Below are 17,975 nucleotides of genomic sequence, written 5' to 3'. Positions count from 1 at the left end.
TCTAAACCAATTCTGAATCCCTAGAAAGTCAGTAGATAACAACATTAGATTATTAGGGTTAGGAAGAGAGGTGTTTTGGTTTTCTGTCTCTTACAGAGAAAGGAACAGACACCAGACGAGGTCACAGAGATACGAGGATCCTTCGCAGCAGAGACAGACACAGTGACTGCCGAGACACCAACTGGGTCCAAGGGTGATGGCGTTTGGGCTCCAGCTAGTCACTTCAAAAGGATGGATCCCATAAACACAGCAATAACCATGAAGGGGTTGGCGGAAATCCGGGAACACCAGACCAACGAGGTTCGAGAGGCTATTGGGCAAAAGGGGGACGCGTTCCTGATCTTTTTCTGGAGGACACACAGGACCCGAGGATACACAGATCGTTGTTTGAAATCGGGGCAGAATAATCCCCTGATCTGTGCCACGACTGAAGGGTTGTCTAACCCCTAAGGTTGAAGAATGAAGAGCAGAGGATCACCCAACTGGACGACACTGGTAGCTGCAGCAATAAAATAAAGGCTAAAAGCTCCTTGGACAGAGGTTCTAGTCTGAGTACGTCTGAAGGGTATAAGGTAGCACCAAATAAAGCTGTGGGAGAACTGGGCAGTGTCATATGTACCTGATATTGTTGTAATAATAGTTTGTCTTGCATTTGACCTGCGCAAACACAGAGGTCATCTCACATATGGTTCGCCCAACAGGGGGACAAAGGTCCTCAGGAGTGAGAAGAAATGAACCCGGCCACACTGGATTACAGGGTGTTGGTGAGCTCTTTAGAATAAAGAGCTCATCAGGGGGAGTGTAAAATTATAATATTATTTTATGCCATGTTATACCCCTAATTAAAGGTTGTGAATTATTATGTAGTTTTAGTTTGCAGTATTCTCCTGAAGTAGAAGAAGCTGATAACTATTGCATTAGTTAAACTGATTTGCATTACATTAGACTGCTGATTTATTGTGGATGAATGATATTGTTTTATGATGTTATAAGAAATACTGTTTGCAGAAAGTCATCGCCTTATTTGTCTGATTAGAAGAGAACAGAACATACTGGAGTTTTCTGCCCCATCTCAGCAGGAGCAGATAAACGGGGAGCCAAGGTCATAGCTTAGGCGCCGTGTGAGAGAAAGCATGTGAATGTTTAGGCTTTTATGATAAGGTGGGAGAACCAGAGGCTATAAGAGTTTGATTAATGCTCCACCATTTTGAGATCTGAGGCTGTCTGCATACAGTGTCCATCTCCCACGCGTGTGATCATTAAAATCATCGTTTGACTCAACCCGGCCGGACCAGTGTTGTTATTGTGGTTTTTCCTCTTGTCTCCATCCCCAATTTTTGAACTCGTAACAACAGTAACAAGTACAACTACTAAACACTACTGTGTCCTAAGGGAACAAAGGTTAAAATGTAACAGGGATAACATTTTAGAGAATTAAAATCCCTCAAAGGAAAAAACAAACTTGATATGCATATCTATACATGCAGCTTCCTAAATGTAACATTCAGGATTATTCACTGCAGGTCCAGAAAGAGCTACCTCATCAGATCCAAGTGTGACATCAGCTGACACTCTTTACAGGAGATTCCATCTGAACTCTGTGGAGCCTAATCTCAAGGTTTTTAAGTCTGAGCCTGAAACCAGAAGAGGATCTTTCTCTCTCTTCAGATTCATTGTGATCCAGTGATTTCAGTCCTGCATGATCAGGCTGATGTTTGCACAGAGCAGATAATGAAGTGAAGGTTTTTGCACATTGGTAACAGTGAAACAGTTTATTTACAGTGTGAGATCGTTTGTGTTCGGAGTATGAACTGAGATTCCTGAAACTCTTATCACACTGGTCACAGCTTAAGTTCACTTCCATGTGTGTACGTTCATGTTTGTTACGATGACCTGATTGTGAGAAGCTTTTGTCACAGTGTCTGCACTTGTATGGTGTCTCTCCTGTGTGGATTCGCTTATGGTTTTTCATTGAGGTCATGTCCAGTGGTGAAGGATGACCCACACTGGTCACAGATGTGCTTTTTGACCCCACTGTGGAAGAGTTTTTGTATTTTTAATGTACTTGTGTGTGGAAGCCTCTCCCACATTCTTTGCAGTAGTTCATTTTGTCTCCAGTGGTTTTAGGTCCCGTTGATGATTGGAGGTTTTTCCTCAAATGTTAAAAAGAAACTCTTTCCCACCACCACAGTGACGACAGGGTTGAGAACTGGATCCATCTGTGTTGCTCTGCTTTATTTATTTTTATCCTCAATGTTGCCTGAAACAAAGAGCATCTCTGCCAACGTCCAATTACATTTTACTGTTTACATTATAAGACTGAGTTTACTGAACAAAAATGACTCTTCATTTTTCCAAACAGTTCATTCAGTATAACTCCTTAAGTTTACTGATCAGACTTGTTCCAAACACTCGGGTTACAATTACAAGATAAAAAAATCAATACTTCCTCACAGTAACTGCACTTGTAGAGTTATTTTCAAGTGTGGATCCGTCGGTGGTTTCTCACGTGATATGGAGATTTAAAAGTCTTCTCACACAGGTCACATTTATAAGGTCTCTCCTCAGTGTGGCTAAACATGTGTAGTTGTAACTGTGCGTCTGTTATAAACAGTTTCCCACACTGATCACAGCGGGAAACATCATTTCCAGTGTGAATCCGTAGGTGACCATTTCGGTAGTGTTTGTCGCTGAAACTTTTTCCACAAAAGTTGCAGCTATACGCCTTAATTCCAGAATGGGTAATTAGATGCCTCTGTAAGTTGTTTTTTTGAGCAAAAGCCTTACCACAAAACTCACAGCTGTGTGCTTTAACTCCACTGTGCACGATACGGTGTGATTTTAAGCTTTGATAATGGGTAAAAGACTTTCCACACAATTTGCAGCTGTAAGGTTTAACTCCACTGTGGACGTGTTGGTGTGTTTTAAAGGATTGAGCGTGGGTAAAAGACTTTCCACACAAGTGACAGTTGTACGCTTTAACTCCACTGTGGATGAGTTTGTGTGATTTTAAGCTTTCAGCCCGGGCAAAATCCTTCCCACACAAGTCACAGCTGTACGCTTTAACTCCACTGTGGATGACTTGGTGTATTTTTAAGCCTCTAGCCCGGGCAAAATCCTTCCCACACAAGTCACAGCTGTAAGGTTTAACTCCACTGTGCATGACTTGGTGTTTTTTTAAGGCTCCAGCCTCGATAAAAGACTTTCCACACAAGTCACAGCCGTAAGGTTTAACTCCACTGTGGACGAGTTGGTGTTTTTTTAAGATTCGAGCCAGGGTAAAAGACTTTCCACACAACTCACAGCTGTAAGGTTTAACTCCACTGTGGATGAGTTGGTGTGTTTTTAGGCTGTCACTCCGGGTAAAATCCTTCCCACACTCATCACAGCTGTAGGATTTCTCTCCCTTTCTTTGACGTTTGTCAGCCTCCTGAGAGCGCTGACTTCTTGCTCCATGTTGGTCCTGCAGTGACAGAGATACAAACAGGCAGTGAGTGAAATGCAGTCGTGGAACGAACTGAAACTCCCTCCGTCAGTGGAAACAAACATGTCAACAAACACATTGTTGGTGTGTTAGCACCACCTTCTGGTGATAGTATCACATTACAATGATGTGACACAATGAGAGGTGTAATGAAAATTACATTATTGAAGAAATATATAAGTGGAGAAAATCTTTTACTTCATAAAATATTTTGAGTTCAACTGATGATATTGTTGTTTCAATATGTGCTGATAAAATATGATCTTTGCATTTTCTTCTAACTTCTGTGGTTTTTGGTTGTGAATGTAGAGTCTGTATATATGGAGGAGCCCAGGATGCAAAAGACAAAGCTGCTGTTAATTGTGTTTTAAAAACCAACCAGTTGCACACACAGTTTCAATAACAGTGTAACTGTGATGTTTTTCTCACCTTTTGTGTTGAAGTCATTGTTTCCTCTGCAGTGGCTGAGCTGAGTCCAAATGGCTGAAATTGTCCTTCTGCTGCTCCACCAGACTCTTCTCCTCCTGTTACTCAGCTGGGACACAAAAAGTATATAGACATATTTTACCCCTTACAAAAAAAAGCAGAGCAAATAAACATTACTACACTCCTCAGTGCAGGGCTCGCAAAATCTCAAAATCCCTGGTAACCCTTCGGGCAGGGAAGGGTTTTTGGTAGCCCAAAACAAATTTAAGTAGCCCAAATAAAAAAGAGAATAATTTTTTGATTGATGTTTGGTTTCCTGTTTTGTTTCCTTTACAATATTATACATTAAAGTATAATATTGTAACAGAAACAAAATATTAATCATAAAATTTTGGAAAAACAAATTACAACATTGTATAAAAATTACAACTCAAATACTTGGTTCTAATTGAACAGAAATTTCTATGAACTTGTAAGAACTGTGTAGAACATGAATCAGTCTGTGTCAGATCCTGAATTTGAAATTTCCACTGAAGTCACAGGTAAGAGGCAAGTGGAACCAAGATCGAGGCCATTTGCTTTTTTGAAGTTTGCAAAGACTGCTAAATCGTGCCAGTGGTAGTTCACTCTTTGCAACATAGTACGCTGTTCTAAACAGATTTTTCAGGTTTATTTTTAGTATGTTATTTGCAATTGGTGTTTGTTCTGGGAAAGATATTGCAGACTGAGCAATAATGCATTTCTCATGGGTTCTAATGGGGTCCTTTCTTAAAATGACTGGCCCAGCAACAAAGGCGCTTGTCGACTCAGAAATCAAGGGAAAACCAATAACACATCCGGCAGAACATTATGTTATTTACACAGGTGCACACAAGTGGTCCGCATGTGCGCATACGCTGTCAAAATAAAAGACGCGCACCAGATAAGAAGTTGCAACGCGCGTTTGCGTCCATATAAAAGGCACTGTTTTTGTCCGCTAGTGTGGGATTTTCACGGCACATTCTGCAACACATCTCTGTGCGTTCATCATTTGTTTGAAGCCAGCTCACCTCCTGCAACCACTTTTCCGAGAATACTTGCTTGAGAATGCTTCTTTTGTGGTTCGGACTCCTTCTGACACTTCTTCTGCGATGGAGGAACACCACAGTAATTGCTTAAAGGAGCTTCTTCGAAATCTTTAAAAGTTCTAAACAAATGTCTGTCCTCCTCCTGAAAATATTATGTAAGCAAACACGCGTTGCAACTTCTTATCTGGTTTCATTTTGACAGCGAATGCGCACCTGCGGACCACTTATGTGCACCCCTGGTTATATAGCTTGTCATATCGCAGCCACAGAAATTCTTTTGTCCATGAAACCATAAAGCTGCACTTTCTTTTTGCCTTATAGTCTGATTTGTCATAACTTTTCTGTTTTGTGGTAAGCTTTTCTTTGGCTGTCACTTCTTCACCCTGACCTGTCTTATTTGGCTCAGCAGAACTAAAATATATATCCTGCTGCTTTTACACACGCACTCACATAACGCTCAGCGATTCTCTGCGCGATCAACCTCTCACATGGTTTGAGCTTGCTGCGGGAGATTTCACTTGTCATGTTTGCATAGTAAGCTAACGATTGATAAGACGATGTCAGAGGAATTGGTGCGCAAATTATCATCACTCACCAATCAGTGCTGTCGCTCTCTATACACAGTTTGCGCGATTGCAAAGTGAAAGCAAAAAACAAGCACAAATTCAAACGCGATTTCAATATGTCACATATTGACAGTGGCTCACCGATGCCAATGACATAATTACCCAGCTACATTTCCGAAGGGATGCAAAAGCATTGACATATATTTTTCCTTCCTACGATAGCCCGATGGGCAGGGCAGCGATAGATTTTGGTAGCCCGACTGGAAAAATCGCTTGCCCCGGGACGTCGGGCTAGCGATTTTGCGAGCCCTGGTACGGATTTGAACGGAACAGATCAAGAGCAATAGCATTAATGAATGCTATTGAAAACATTTCATCAGAAAATATAATACCGCCGTATTTTCACGACCATAAGGCGCACTTAAAAGTCTTCGATTTTCTTCAAAAAGTACGGCACGGCCTATAGCGCAGTGCGCCCTATGTGTTGTAATGAGGACGTAGTAGAGAACACCATGAGAACGCTAAAGGGTGAAGTGTGTGCGTTGACTTTATCGCACATACCTGTATAAAAGAACAGGTATGTGCGTTATGCAGGACATCATTGTTTTAACAACCCTGAAAATGGCAAAGAGACACGCTTACGAAGCACAGTTTGAACTGAAGGCCATCAGCTACGCGGAGGAACATGGAAATCGAGCAGCGGCGAGAGAATTTAAGATTAACGAATCAATGGTTCGCAAATGGAGGAAGCTAGAAAACCAGCTCCGGCAGGTCAAGAAAACGCAGCTGATGTCTGTGAAGGTTCTCGTTCATCCAGGTCATCGTAGTGAAAGGAGCTTGCAAAGAAAAGCGTCTGGACTTCTTTAAGTTGCTTGAAGACGTTTCACCTCTCATCCGAGAAGCTTCTTCAGTTCTAAGGTCAAATGGTGGAGAGTCCCAGATATAAACCTAGGGACAAAACTGAGGGACAAAAGGACCCCCTGATGATCCTCTAATCGCCTGAGCCAAGGTGTGAAACTGGGCGTGGGTCCCAAACAGCCAGAGTTTCGGGTGAGCTCAATGTGAAACCTGGCCCACCTTATCATGCGAATTCCTGAGGTCAGATGGCCCAGGATGTGAGTGGGCGTTAAGGCGTCTGGGAAGGGATCTCAAAATGTTCCCTCTAAGCCTGAAGGAAAAAAAGAAGGAACACACACATGTAAAGGAAGCACTCAAAACCTGCGGCTATCCTAAATGGGCGTTCTTAAAGTCAGCAAAGAGGCACAGAAAAGAATACCAGACACCAGTGAGGGAGGATAAGAAGGACAGACGCAACAACATTGTCATCCCCTATGTAGCCGGTGTATCAGAGAAACTCAGGAGAGTTTTCTCCAAGCATGACATCCCAGTGTATTTCAGACCCAGCAACACGCTCAGACAGAAACTGGTTCACCCGAAAGACAAAACGCCAAAACACAAACTCAACAATGTGGTGTATGCTGTACAGTGCAGCGAGGAATGCCCAGACCTCTACATTGGAGAGACCAAACAGCCACTTCACAAGCGCATGGCACAACACAGAAGAGCCACCTCCACAGGACAAGACTCAGCAGTCCATCTGCATCTTAAGGATAAAGGACACTCTTTCGAGGATGCCAATGTTCACATTTTGGACAGAGAGGACAGATGGTTTGAAAGAGGAGTGAAAGAAGCCATCTATGTCCACTGTGAGCGACCATCTTTGAACAGAGGCGGGGGTTTACGACACCAACTCTCTGCCATCTATAATCCAGTTTTGAGATCCCTTCCCAGACGCCTTAACGCCCACTCCCATCCTGGGCCATCTGACCTCAGGAATTCGCATGATAAGGTGGGCCAGGTTTCACAATGAACACACCCGAAACTCTGGCTGATTGGGACCCACACCCAGTTTCACACCTTGGCTCAGGCGATTAGAGGATCATCAGGGGGTCCTTTTGTCCCTCTGTGGGGGGTTACTCCCACTAGGTTTATATCTGGGACTCTCCACCATTTGACCTTAGAACTGAAGAAGCTTCTCGGATGAGAGGTGAAACATCTTCAAGCAACTTAAAGAAGTCCAGACGCTTTTCTTTGCAAGCTCCTTTGAAAACGCAGCTGAGTTTCCGCGGACATAAGGCGAGGTGTCCCGAGTTGGAGGAAAGACTCGAGCGGTGGATCATCGAGCAAAGAACGAGCGGGAGAAGCGTTTCGACGGTCACCATTCGGCTAAAAGCAGTTTCACTAGCTGAAGAGATGAACATTGAACATTTCCAAGGAAGTCCGTCTTGGTGCTTTCGTTTTATGAAACTGTGCCATTTTTCCATCTGGACCAGGACTACGGTAGCGCAGCAACTTCCAGCGGATTATAAGGAAAAGCTGGCCATCTTCCGCTCCTACTGCAGCAAACACATCTGCGACAAAAACATCCAGCCCAGCCACATCACAAACATGGACGAGGTCCTGCTCACTTTCGACATCCCGGTGAGTCACACTGTGGAGAAGAAGGGGACCAGCACGGTAGCGATACGCACAACGGGGTATGAAAAGTCTTCTTTTACTGTTGTGCTTGGCTGCCATGCTAATGGACAGAACCTATGGTGATTTTTAAGCGAAAGACTTTGCCTAAAGAGAAGTTTCCAGCAGGAATCATCATTAAGGCAAATGAAAAGGGCTGGATGGATGAGGAAATGATGAAAGAGTGGCTGAGGGAGGTGTACAGTGGGGCAAAAAAGTATTTAGTCAGCCACCGATTGTGCAAGTTCCCCCACCTAAAATGATGACAGAGGTCAGTAATTTGCACCAGAGGTACACTTCAACTGTGAGAGACAGAATGTGAAAAAAAAAAAAATCCATGAATCCACATGGTAGGATTTGTAAAGAATTTATTCGTAAATCAGGGTGGAAAATAAGTATTTGGTCAATAACAAAAATACAACTCAATACTTTGTAACTAGAGCTGGGCGATATGAGATTTTTTCATATCACGATATGTTTTTTTCATTTCAGGCGATAACGATATCTATCACGATATAAGCCAAATAACTATATTTGTAAGATTTAAATGTGCCGTTGCTCACAAGTAAAATGTGAAATAATCAGCAGCTTGTTTTTATTTAAATATTTATTTCCCATAATAAGTTCAACAGGGTAGATGTACTTAAGGAACATGAGACTTTTTCAGATAAATAAAGGCAAATATTGCAAACTACACAAAAGGCAGCCGCTAAAGCGTTTAAGTTTCAAAATAGAACAAACGAAACAGACTAAATTGTCAATTCCACTTAGAAACAAAATATTAATTCTAAAAATAAATCTTAGTTTGTTTTACAGAAGAACAGACAAAACTGACTAACTTTTGTCAATATCAAATAAACTGAGAACTAAAAGGAAATTCTCAATCTCTCCTTGTTGTATAGCTTAGCTTTTCAAACAGTTTTAACAGTTACTTTAGTCTGACAAAAGCCGAATGACGAATTAGCGCTTCCGGTCAGAGACTGAGGCTACGTCCACACGTACATGGGTATTTTTGAAAACGGAGATTTTCCGTTTTCGTTTTAAAAAAGAATCCCGTTCACACGTAAAGGCAGAAATGAAGGAAAACGCTGCTATGAACATGCCAAAGCAGCAGGTGGAGCTAGATTCCTAACCGTGCAGAAATGTTGGCCAATCAGAAGTCTAGAAGCCTCGGTGGGAAAAAGTAAACAAAGCTGGGGCATAGAAGCAGAACCGAGTCGTATGTGTGGACGGACAGTAACTGTGTGTATATGTAAGCATTTAAACACTGCAGAGAGTAGAATTAACAGTAACAGTATTGTAGAAATTCATTTCACCGAAACAATAACGTGGCGCACAGTGTGATGCATGCACCAGTTTATTGTATTTCCAGACTTGCTTTCGGCACAATTTACAGTGCACGCTACTCTGTTTTTTGTCAGACTTGAAATAGCCGAAATACCTTCAAACTACGGAACTTCCGTTCCCGATCTTCCGTTCGACAATCTCTCCGGCATTGGAACCATCATCTGTTTTCTCTTCGGTCACGCTCGGTTGATTTTTCTAGTCGGCACACTCATTTCCTCCATTACGTGCTGGCTCCATTACGTGCTGGCTCCATTACCCGCTGGCTGCTTCCCAAACAAACACACGTGCGGCTTGGCACTTGTGCTGTACGTAACAAGTCACGCGACGTGACGCTGCGGCTGTGATTGGTTCGGCTGACCTTTTTTTTTTTTTTTTTTTTTTTTTAAGAGGACAAGAGCGGCGAGGTCTATCGCGATAGCTTAATTTCTCTATCGAGTAAAAGTTATATCGCGATACATATCGTTATCGTTCTATCGCCCAGCTCTATTTGTAACATAACCTTTGTTGGCAATAACAGAGGTCAAACGTTTACTATAGGTCTTTACCAGGTTTGCACACACAGTAGCTGGTATTTTGGCCCATTCCTCCATGCAGATCTTCTCGAGAGCAGTGATGTTTTGGGGCTGTCGCCGAGCAACACGGACTTTCAACTCCCGCCAAGGATTTTCTATGGGGTTGAGGTCTGGAGACTGGCTAGGCCACTCCAGGACTTTCAAATGCTTCTTATGGAGCCACTCCTTTGTTGCCCGGGCGGTGTGTTTTGGATCATTGTCATGTTGGAAGACCCAGCCTCGTTTCATCTTCAAAGTTCTCACTGACGGAAGGAGGTTTTGGCTCAAAATCTCACGATACATGGCCCCATTCATTCTGTCCTTAACACGGATCAGTCGTCCTGTCCCCTTGGCAGAAAAACAGCCCCATAGCATGATGTTTCCACCCCCATGCTTCACAGTAGGTATGGTGTTCTTGGGATGCAACTCAGTATTCTTCTTCCTCCAAACACAACGAGTTGAGTTTATACCAAAAAGTTCTACTTTGGTTTCATCTGACAACATGACATTCTCCCAATCCTCTGCTGTATCATCCATGTGCTCTCTGGCAAACTTCAGACGGGCCTGGACATGCACTGGCTTTCAGCAACGGAACACGTCTGGCACTGTGGGATTTGATTCCCTGCCGTTGTAGTGTGTTACTGATGGTGACCTTTGTTACTTTGGTCCCAGCTCTCTGCAGGTCATTCACCAGGTCCCCCCGTGTGGTTCTGGGATCTTTGCTCACCGTTCTCATGATCATTTTGACCCCACGGGATGAGATCTTGCGTGGAGCCCCAGATCGAGGGAGATTATCAGTGGTCTTGTATGTCTTCCATTTTCTGATGATTGCTCCCACAGTTGATTTTTTCATACCAAGCTGCTTGCCTATTGTAGATTCACTCTTCCCAGTCTGGTGCAGGTCTACAATACTTTTCCTGGTGTCCTTCGAAAGCTCTTTGGTCTTGGCCATGGCGGCGTTTGGAGTCTGACTGTTTGAGGCTGTGGACAGGTGTCTTTTATACAGATGATGAGTTCAAACAGGTGCCATTCATACAGGTAACGAGTGGGGGACAGAAAAGCTTCTTACAGAAGACGTTACAGGTCTGTGGGAGCCAGAGATTTTCCTTGTTTGAGGTGACCAAATACTTATTTTCCACCCTAATTTACGAATAAATTCTTTACAAATCCTACCATGTGAATTCATGGATTTTTTTTCACATGCTGTCTCTCACAGTTGAAGTGTACCTCTGGTGCAAATTACTGACCTCTGTCATCATTTTAAGTGGGGGAACTTGCACAATCGGTGGCTGACTAAATACTTTTTTGCCCCACTGTATGTAAGGAGACCAGGTGGTTTTTTCCACGCATCACCATCGCTCTTAATCTGTGACTCTATGCGTGCCCATCTCACAGCCGATGTGAAAAAACTAGTGAAACAAATTAACTGTGAGCTTGCTGTCATTCCGGGAGGCCTGACAAAGGAACTCCAACCGCTGGACATCGGTGTGAACCGCCCGTTCAAAGTAAGGCTGCGAGCGGCTTGGGAGCGATGGATGACCGATGGAGACCACAGTTTCACCAAGAGTGGAAGGCAGCGCCGGGCGAGTTTGATTGATGATAAAAATGTGAGTACCAAACTCAGTTTTGCTCCTGCTTTATTTTTAAATATGCACACTTGTATACTTGTGTGTTGTTGATGATGACGATTACCAGTAATAGAAATGTGAGTAAGGTACCGAACTCAGGTTTGCTCCCGCTTTATTTTTAAATACGCATACGGTACTTGTATGCGCCCTATAATCCAGTGCGCCTTATGTGTGTGTTAAATACAGTAATGGCACACATAACTGAGACTGCGCCTTTTAGTACAGTGTGTCTTATGGTCGTGAAAATACGGTAATAATATATACTATAGGGGTATTCATTGATTTAAAAAAAGCTTTTGACACTCTGCAACACTCCATCTTGATTTCTAAGGCTACGTTCACACTGCAGGTCTTAATACTCAATTCCAATTTTTTTGTCTGCTTGTTCACACTACAGATGAAATGTGACAGCAAACGCTCCTGTGTGAACCCTCAAAGCGGCCCACATGCGCAAAAGAAGACATCACACAACGCGGTTCAGACCCAGACCAAACCGTTTGTTTGACTGATGGCCCTTAATATAAAGACTTATTTTGGACTTTACATTTCCCCAACTTTGCCGTAAGTTATTTTGTTATTTACATATGGCCTAATAATTATCCTTATTGCCGTTTTAGAAATTTGCAGGGATAGTTGCAGATTTCTGTCAGAATCTGCAGATTATACAGTATAAATAAAATGTTCACGTTGTCCTTCCAACAGTTTCACTAACATCTACATGGGATGGACAGGAAGCGTTCGCGATGTCTTCTCAGGCACTTCTCCGGCGCTGATAATTGGCGTCCGTCTTCTGTCAGTGACGTAAAAGATGGATTTAATGCGACATGACCATTCAAACAGCAGTCGCTTTCTAAAACATCAGATATGTATCGGATTCAGTACCACATATGAAAGTGACCCAGATCAGATTTGAGCCGTTCACACTGTCATACCATGATTGGATATGGGTTGCATAGGGTCAAAAAAGTCGGATTTGATGCGCTTTCGCCTGCAGTGTGAACGTAGCCCAAATTAAGTACTTGTGGTGTGAGAGGAATACTATTGAACAGGTTAAGCAGTTATTTAGATAATAGGTTTCAGTATGTGCAGTGTTTAGGCAATTCATGTGATAGAATGAAAATAGAGTGTGGGGTCCCTCAAGGTTCTATTTTAGGACCACTTTTTAATTTATATATAAACAACGTTTGTGATGCGTCAAAAATGTTCAACTTTGTTGTTTGCAGACGAAACAATTTTTTTTGTTCCGGAGAAAACTTGAAAGAAATGGCTAAAATTATGGTTATTGAATTTAAAAAAAAAAAATTAAAAATGATTTGATGTAAATAAGCTAACGCTGAATTTGGAAAAAAGACAGTTTATGATATTCAGAAACCATGTAAAGGAGGAAGAGATAATATTATCTATAGAGGGAGTATTAATTGAAAGAATGACAGGTTTCCATTTTCTGGAATAGTGGATGACAAGTTAACATGGAAACCTCATATTGAACATGTTAAAAAAAGTTGGCTAAAAGTATTTATATCCTGGGTAATGTAAGATTGTGTGTGTGTATATATATATATTAAAAATAAATAAATAAATAACACCCAGCACGCCCCTGCGGGCGGTTTATCCTTCAAGCTCAGGTCCTCTACCAGAGGCCTGGGAGCTTGAGGGTCCTGCGCAGTATCTTAGCTGTTCCCAGGACTGCGCTCTTCTGGACAGAGATCTCCGATGTTATTCCCGGGATATATATATATATATATATATATATATATATATACACACACACACACACACACACACATATATCATCCTAGGAGTTAAAAAAAAAACCATTTCAAAAATCCCTTTGTTAATGAGGAATTGAAAAATTTTACAAATGGAGAATATATTCTACAATTCATTATTCAAGCACAGAATTCTTTATTTCGATGTGCGTGGCTCTTGTTGTCCTCCACATGGGGGTGTCAAAAATCACATTAGAAGTGGCACACATCACACGGGGGTACCTGTTGACGGTGTTAACAACACCTTTACATTCACTTGGTGAACTTGCAAACGCTTAGGATTTAGCTGAACCTGACTTTACATGTTTCTGAAACATGAAGGACATACTGATTTCCTCTCCTGATATTGAGAGTGTAGTATTGATATTTTAACCTTTAAGGAGCACAAAATGTATTAATCCTACTAACACATACACGCATGCAATGAAGCTCAAGAAGACCAGATAGTATTTTAAGCCTGTGTTTCTGATTTTATGGTTCACTTAGTGGGATGAGAAGCAATATCGTTGCCCTGTACCTGTGCATGTGCAATGACAATACAGTTGAATTCTATTCTAATTCTATTCTATTCTAATATATGAACTAGTGGACTAATATTATATTGGGAAAGATGATTGAATTATAGCAGGGGTGAACAGAATGCAGCAGAGGGATTAAATGAGTGAGACTAGTAGATTCTTAGTTTCTTGTTCCTGGTGTGTGGGGGAGGTTTTACCATGACATACACCTTGTTACTTGGGATTGTTTGCCATTTTTGCAAACGATTCCTTTATCGATTCCAATGACGTCACCACGTTGCGGAGCGTCAGTTACCTGGCAGGAAACACGGCTCAAACGCTCAAAAGTTTGGTTATACTTTACGAGAATGGATGACAACAGGGCAACTTGCAATACTTGCCAAATTTATATTTCATTTAAGGGATTAAAACACTACGAATATGCAAAAGCATTTGCTCACAAAACACACGATAACCTTAAATGAATGGTGTTTTTAATCCCGCTCCGGACTCGTGAATCTCAACCCAGCAGCAGCGATAACGTTTGCACGTCCTCTCCCGTTAATGCGGCAGGTAAATAATCAACTAACAGCGCAAATTATGTTAGCGCGATCTGCGTTATTACAAAACCTGCCATTACTGTGCATTTAGGTGACCATGATGAGAGAGACCGACAGAGTCTGGCTGGCTCAGATGCTGGCAGTTCCCGCTGCAGTCTACCGGTAGCGTCTCCTTTCAGGCCAGGATAGACGAATGTCACTGAGCAGTGACTAAGTTTGTGGTCAAAGGCTTGCACCCATTTGCCACAGCAGATGCCCTCGATTTTCGGTAGTGAATATGTTTAATTGTAGGCAGGGACATTACTAAATATTCTTGTGTAATTGCTACAGAATAATTTATGTTATACTTTGTTATTGCTACAGAAGAATATTTATTTTATTATTTTACATTTACAAATTTTTTTCCTGGGGACCCTGTGACACCCCATTGAAGAGGCTGTGGATCTCTTAACATCTCACTGTTGGGTTTGTAAGGCCATGTTACTCCTAAATTTCTATCTTGTTCAAAGAGAAGATATAAAACAAAGTTCTAAGCTAATCGACCTTAGTGGTCTCCTTTAAAAAAAAAAAAAAAAAAAAGAATCGATAAGAGAATCGATAAAGAATCGAATCGTTAAACAGAATCGAAAAAATCTTATCAATACCCATCCCTAGATGTATGTTTTTTCAGGAACAGGAAGATCACAGCGACATCCTAGGGTCGCATGAACTTGTGGGCTATGCAGACTTAATCTTGTAATTGTTCATTTCTGTGTGTATTTACCGTGTGCTATGCTATTTTCATGATGTGGTGGCAGATTTCTTTTCCTATGTATTAATAATATCACATTAGTAATAGTAATATTATTTCCTCACTTTAGTGTTCACCAGTTGTATGCATTCACATAGAATGTTATCATAAGTGGGCCCCATGTTATTGCACCTTCACAGTGGACCCATCGTAGACTGGAAGATCTCCAGAAATCCTACTTTAAGGGAGGTGACATGTGGTTGTAATTTTTCTCTGATCCATCCTTTATTTCCCTGCGTTTGAAGGATGGGTCAGATTCAACAATTGTCATAGCGCAACAAATTTCATAGCGCAGTGGTTGGCGTGGATAATTTTTTCGACCCCCCCCAAAAAAAAAACAACCAAACAGCGGATGGTTGATGTGTGGCAGCCGAATAGTAAACTTTTAAAAGTAGGGCTGGGCTATATCATACCGCTCACGGTAATACCGGTATAATGTTGGGCAACGATAAGAAAATTAAATACCCCGATAAAATAAGGGTAAAACACGCATGCGCATTGCCTTTGTTTTCATACGCACATGGCTGGAAAAAGCACAGCGGTGACAGAGAATGAGAAGGGCGAAAGCGGATCGTTGAATGAAACGGATGAACCAGAATTGGTTTGTAAAAATGTTGCAACTTCAACGGCGTGGAACTGGTTTAGCTTTCGTCCATTAGATACACAACAAAGCACTATTTTTGGTAGAACGTGCTAGCGGGCCACCGTTATTACTGTGTTTTTTGGAAAATACAGCACAACACTAAAATCAATCCTTTGATTTTTCTGAAAATTGACAGTGAAAATAGTGAAAATACATTGACAGTTGTTTTTGGTTTTTTTGCACTAATAAAATTGTGGAGTTGTAAAGTATTTTGTCTAGCGTCAATTATATTGTCAGTTATATCATTATCGCAAATTTTCTAATTATATTGTGATAAATATTTTTTAATCATATAGCCCTGCTCTATTTAAAAGTACTGAATGCTATGCCGCTTATTTGATTGCAAATGTTAAAAAACAAAGAACATTAAAACATGACTGTTGGAGAGATGTCGGCAAAGTTATGTGACATTAGTGATGTTTGTACAGGGTGGGCCATTTATATGGATACACCGTAATAAAATAGGAATGGTTGGTGTATCAAGTTACGTTGAAACCAAGCACACCATTGTTTTTTTTTTTTGTGACATTACCAATAAGTGTGACGTGTCACATGGCCCTCTTCTTATTGAAAAAACAAAAGTTGTATCCAAGATGGCCGATTTCTAAATGGCCACCTTGGTCACCACCCATTTTGAGGAGTTGCCCCCTCGCATATACTAATGTGCCACAAACAGGACTTTAATATCACCAACCACCATGTACTTTCAGCATTAACATGGTTTTAAAGCCTTCACTGTAAAATATATAGTATGTAAATCTTACAGAGAATGTCTTGATTTTATGGATAATTAAAGCCAGTCATATATCCACAAACACAGCAAGCTGAAATCCACTGAAAACAGTCGACTGAAAACAGTCAACAGCTGACTGTGAGAGAAAGTACTCGGGGCCTTCAAGTTAAACACTATGAAAGGCACATCAACCACACTTATACAGACTGTATATACCAACCAACTCTAAAATGATCATTTGCAGAGGAAAAGACACAGACAGACTCTGCTTACAGGATGTGATGTGACAACACTAATGAAATATTGATGTGTCATATTTGTTCAAGACGTTTTTCTTAACAGGGGTGGTAATTCCCATGACTTTGTGTATATAATTTGGAATTTTTTTTACAACTGTGGGTCAAAAATAAATACATGACATTATTTCATTCATTCATGGTTGATTCTAGTCCATGTTAGTGCAAACAAAGTAGCTCGCTTTAGTTGTGAAGCAAAAACGCTGACATCGGAGAAATAAAACGTGCGAGGAGAACGATAACGACGACAAGAGTCTCCCGATCGTTTACTCTCGCCTTCCTGTGAACAACACCGGCGTGGTGTTAATTGTTTGACAATATCACCAACTCGCGACATTTTTAAGCATTTTGTTGTTCAACAGCATCAAGACTGACGGAGTGTGTTTGAGTTAACCTCACAACTGTCACAGATGACACATTTGGTGTTTTTTTTGCTGGTTTGTCGGTAGCAGCTCTTGAAGCGCAAGTCTACCACACATCTGTTCGACCAACGCCAGTTAATCTGGAACACGGGCCGATTTTTTGTCCCAGTCCAGCCCTGGATGCATCTGGAGACGGTCCTATTAAGTCCTATTCTAAAGGCTGATTGCCCTCCCCCACGCTTGTACCTGTGGCTTTCTGTCCTGGGGGTGGGGGCTGGTTGTTCTCCTGCCCTGCAGCCAATCCTTTTGTTCATATTCAAAGACCGTTTTTCTGTATGTATTCTTACCCCCTAAAACCCGTCGTATTGTAATGTTGCAAGCAATCACAAACTCTACAGTCTGTCTAACTCCAATGTATACCAAGCAATCTATTATTATCAACAGAGCTAAAAGCTTACCTTTAGATGAGCCCACAAACCGAGAGAAACTCCGTGATGAAGCTGGAAGTCTTAACAAACAGATCAGGGAGCAGAGACCCACGTGGTTCACGCTGATCTGAGCTACGATCCAGGAAATAAGGGTGTGCAGATCGATGCAGAAATTGATCCCAACGTTGGTAGTGGTATATATTCCTGTAAGTTTACTACTTTACTCCAGTTTCATGAAAAAGTAACTCTCTCTCTGCTCGACACCTCTCCTGCACACACACACACAATTTCTCCGCCCCTTTTTCCCGACTCTG

The 17,975-nt window shown here is 41.7% G+C and overlaps 1 protein-coding gene across 1 annotated transcript; it reads right to left on the bottom strand.

The window, feature by feature from the left end:
* Positions 1-971: 971 nt before the first annotated feature.
* LOC146713129 (uncharacterized) lies at positions 972-17,937 on the bottom strand. Its single transcript, XM_085452323.1, has 3 exons — positions 17,692-17,937; positions 3,914-4,019; positions 972-3,463 (listed from the first exon to the last, which is right to left on the bottom strand). The coding sequence occupies exons 2-3, from the start codon at positions 3,929-3,931 to the stop codon at positions 2,480-2,482; spliced, it is 1,002 nt and encodes a 333-aa protein (XP_085308449.1). The 5' UTR covers positions 3,932-4,019; positions 17,692-17,937; the 3' UTR covers positions 972-2,479.
* Between the last annotated feature and the right edge of the window lie 38 nt (positions 17,938-17,975).

Source organism: Copadichromis virginalis, linkage group LG3 (assembly GCF_057382275.1).
Source record: "Copadichromis virginalis isolate Kocher_CV1m ecotype Utaka linkage group LG3, C_Virginalis_male_GT1.1, whole genome shotgun sequence".
In the NCBI taxonomy this organism is placed as follows: Eukaryota; Metazoa; Chordata; class Actinopteri; order Cichliformes; family Cichlidae; genus Copadichromis; species Copadichromis virginalis.
This window is presented reverse-complemented; position numbering and strand designations above follow the sequence as displayed.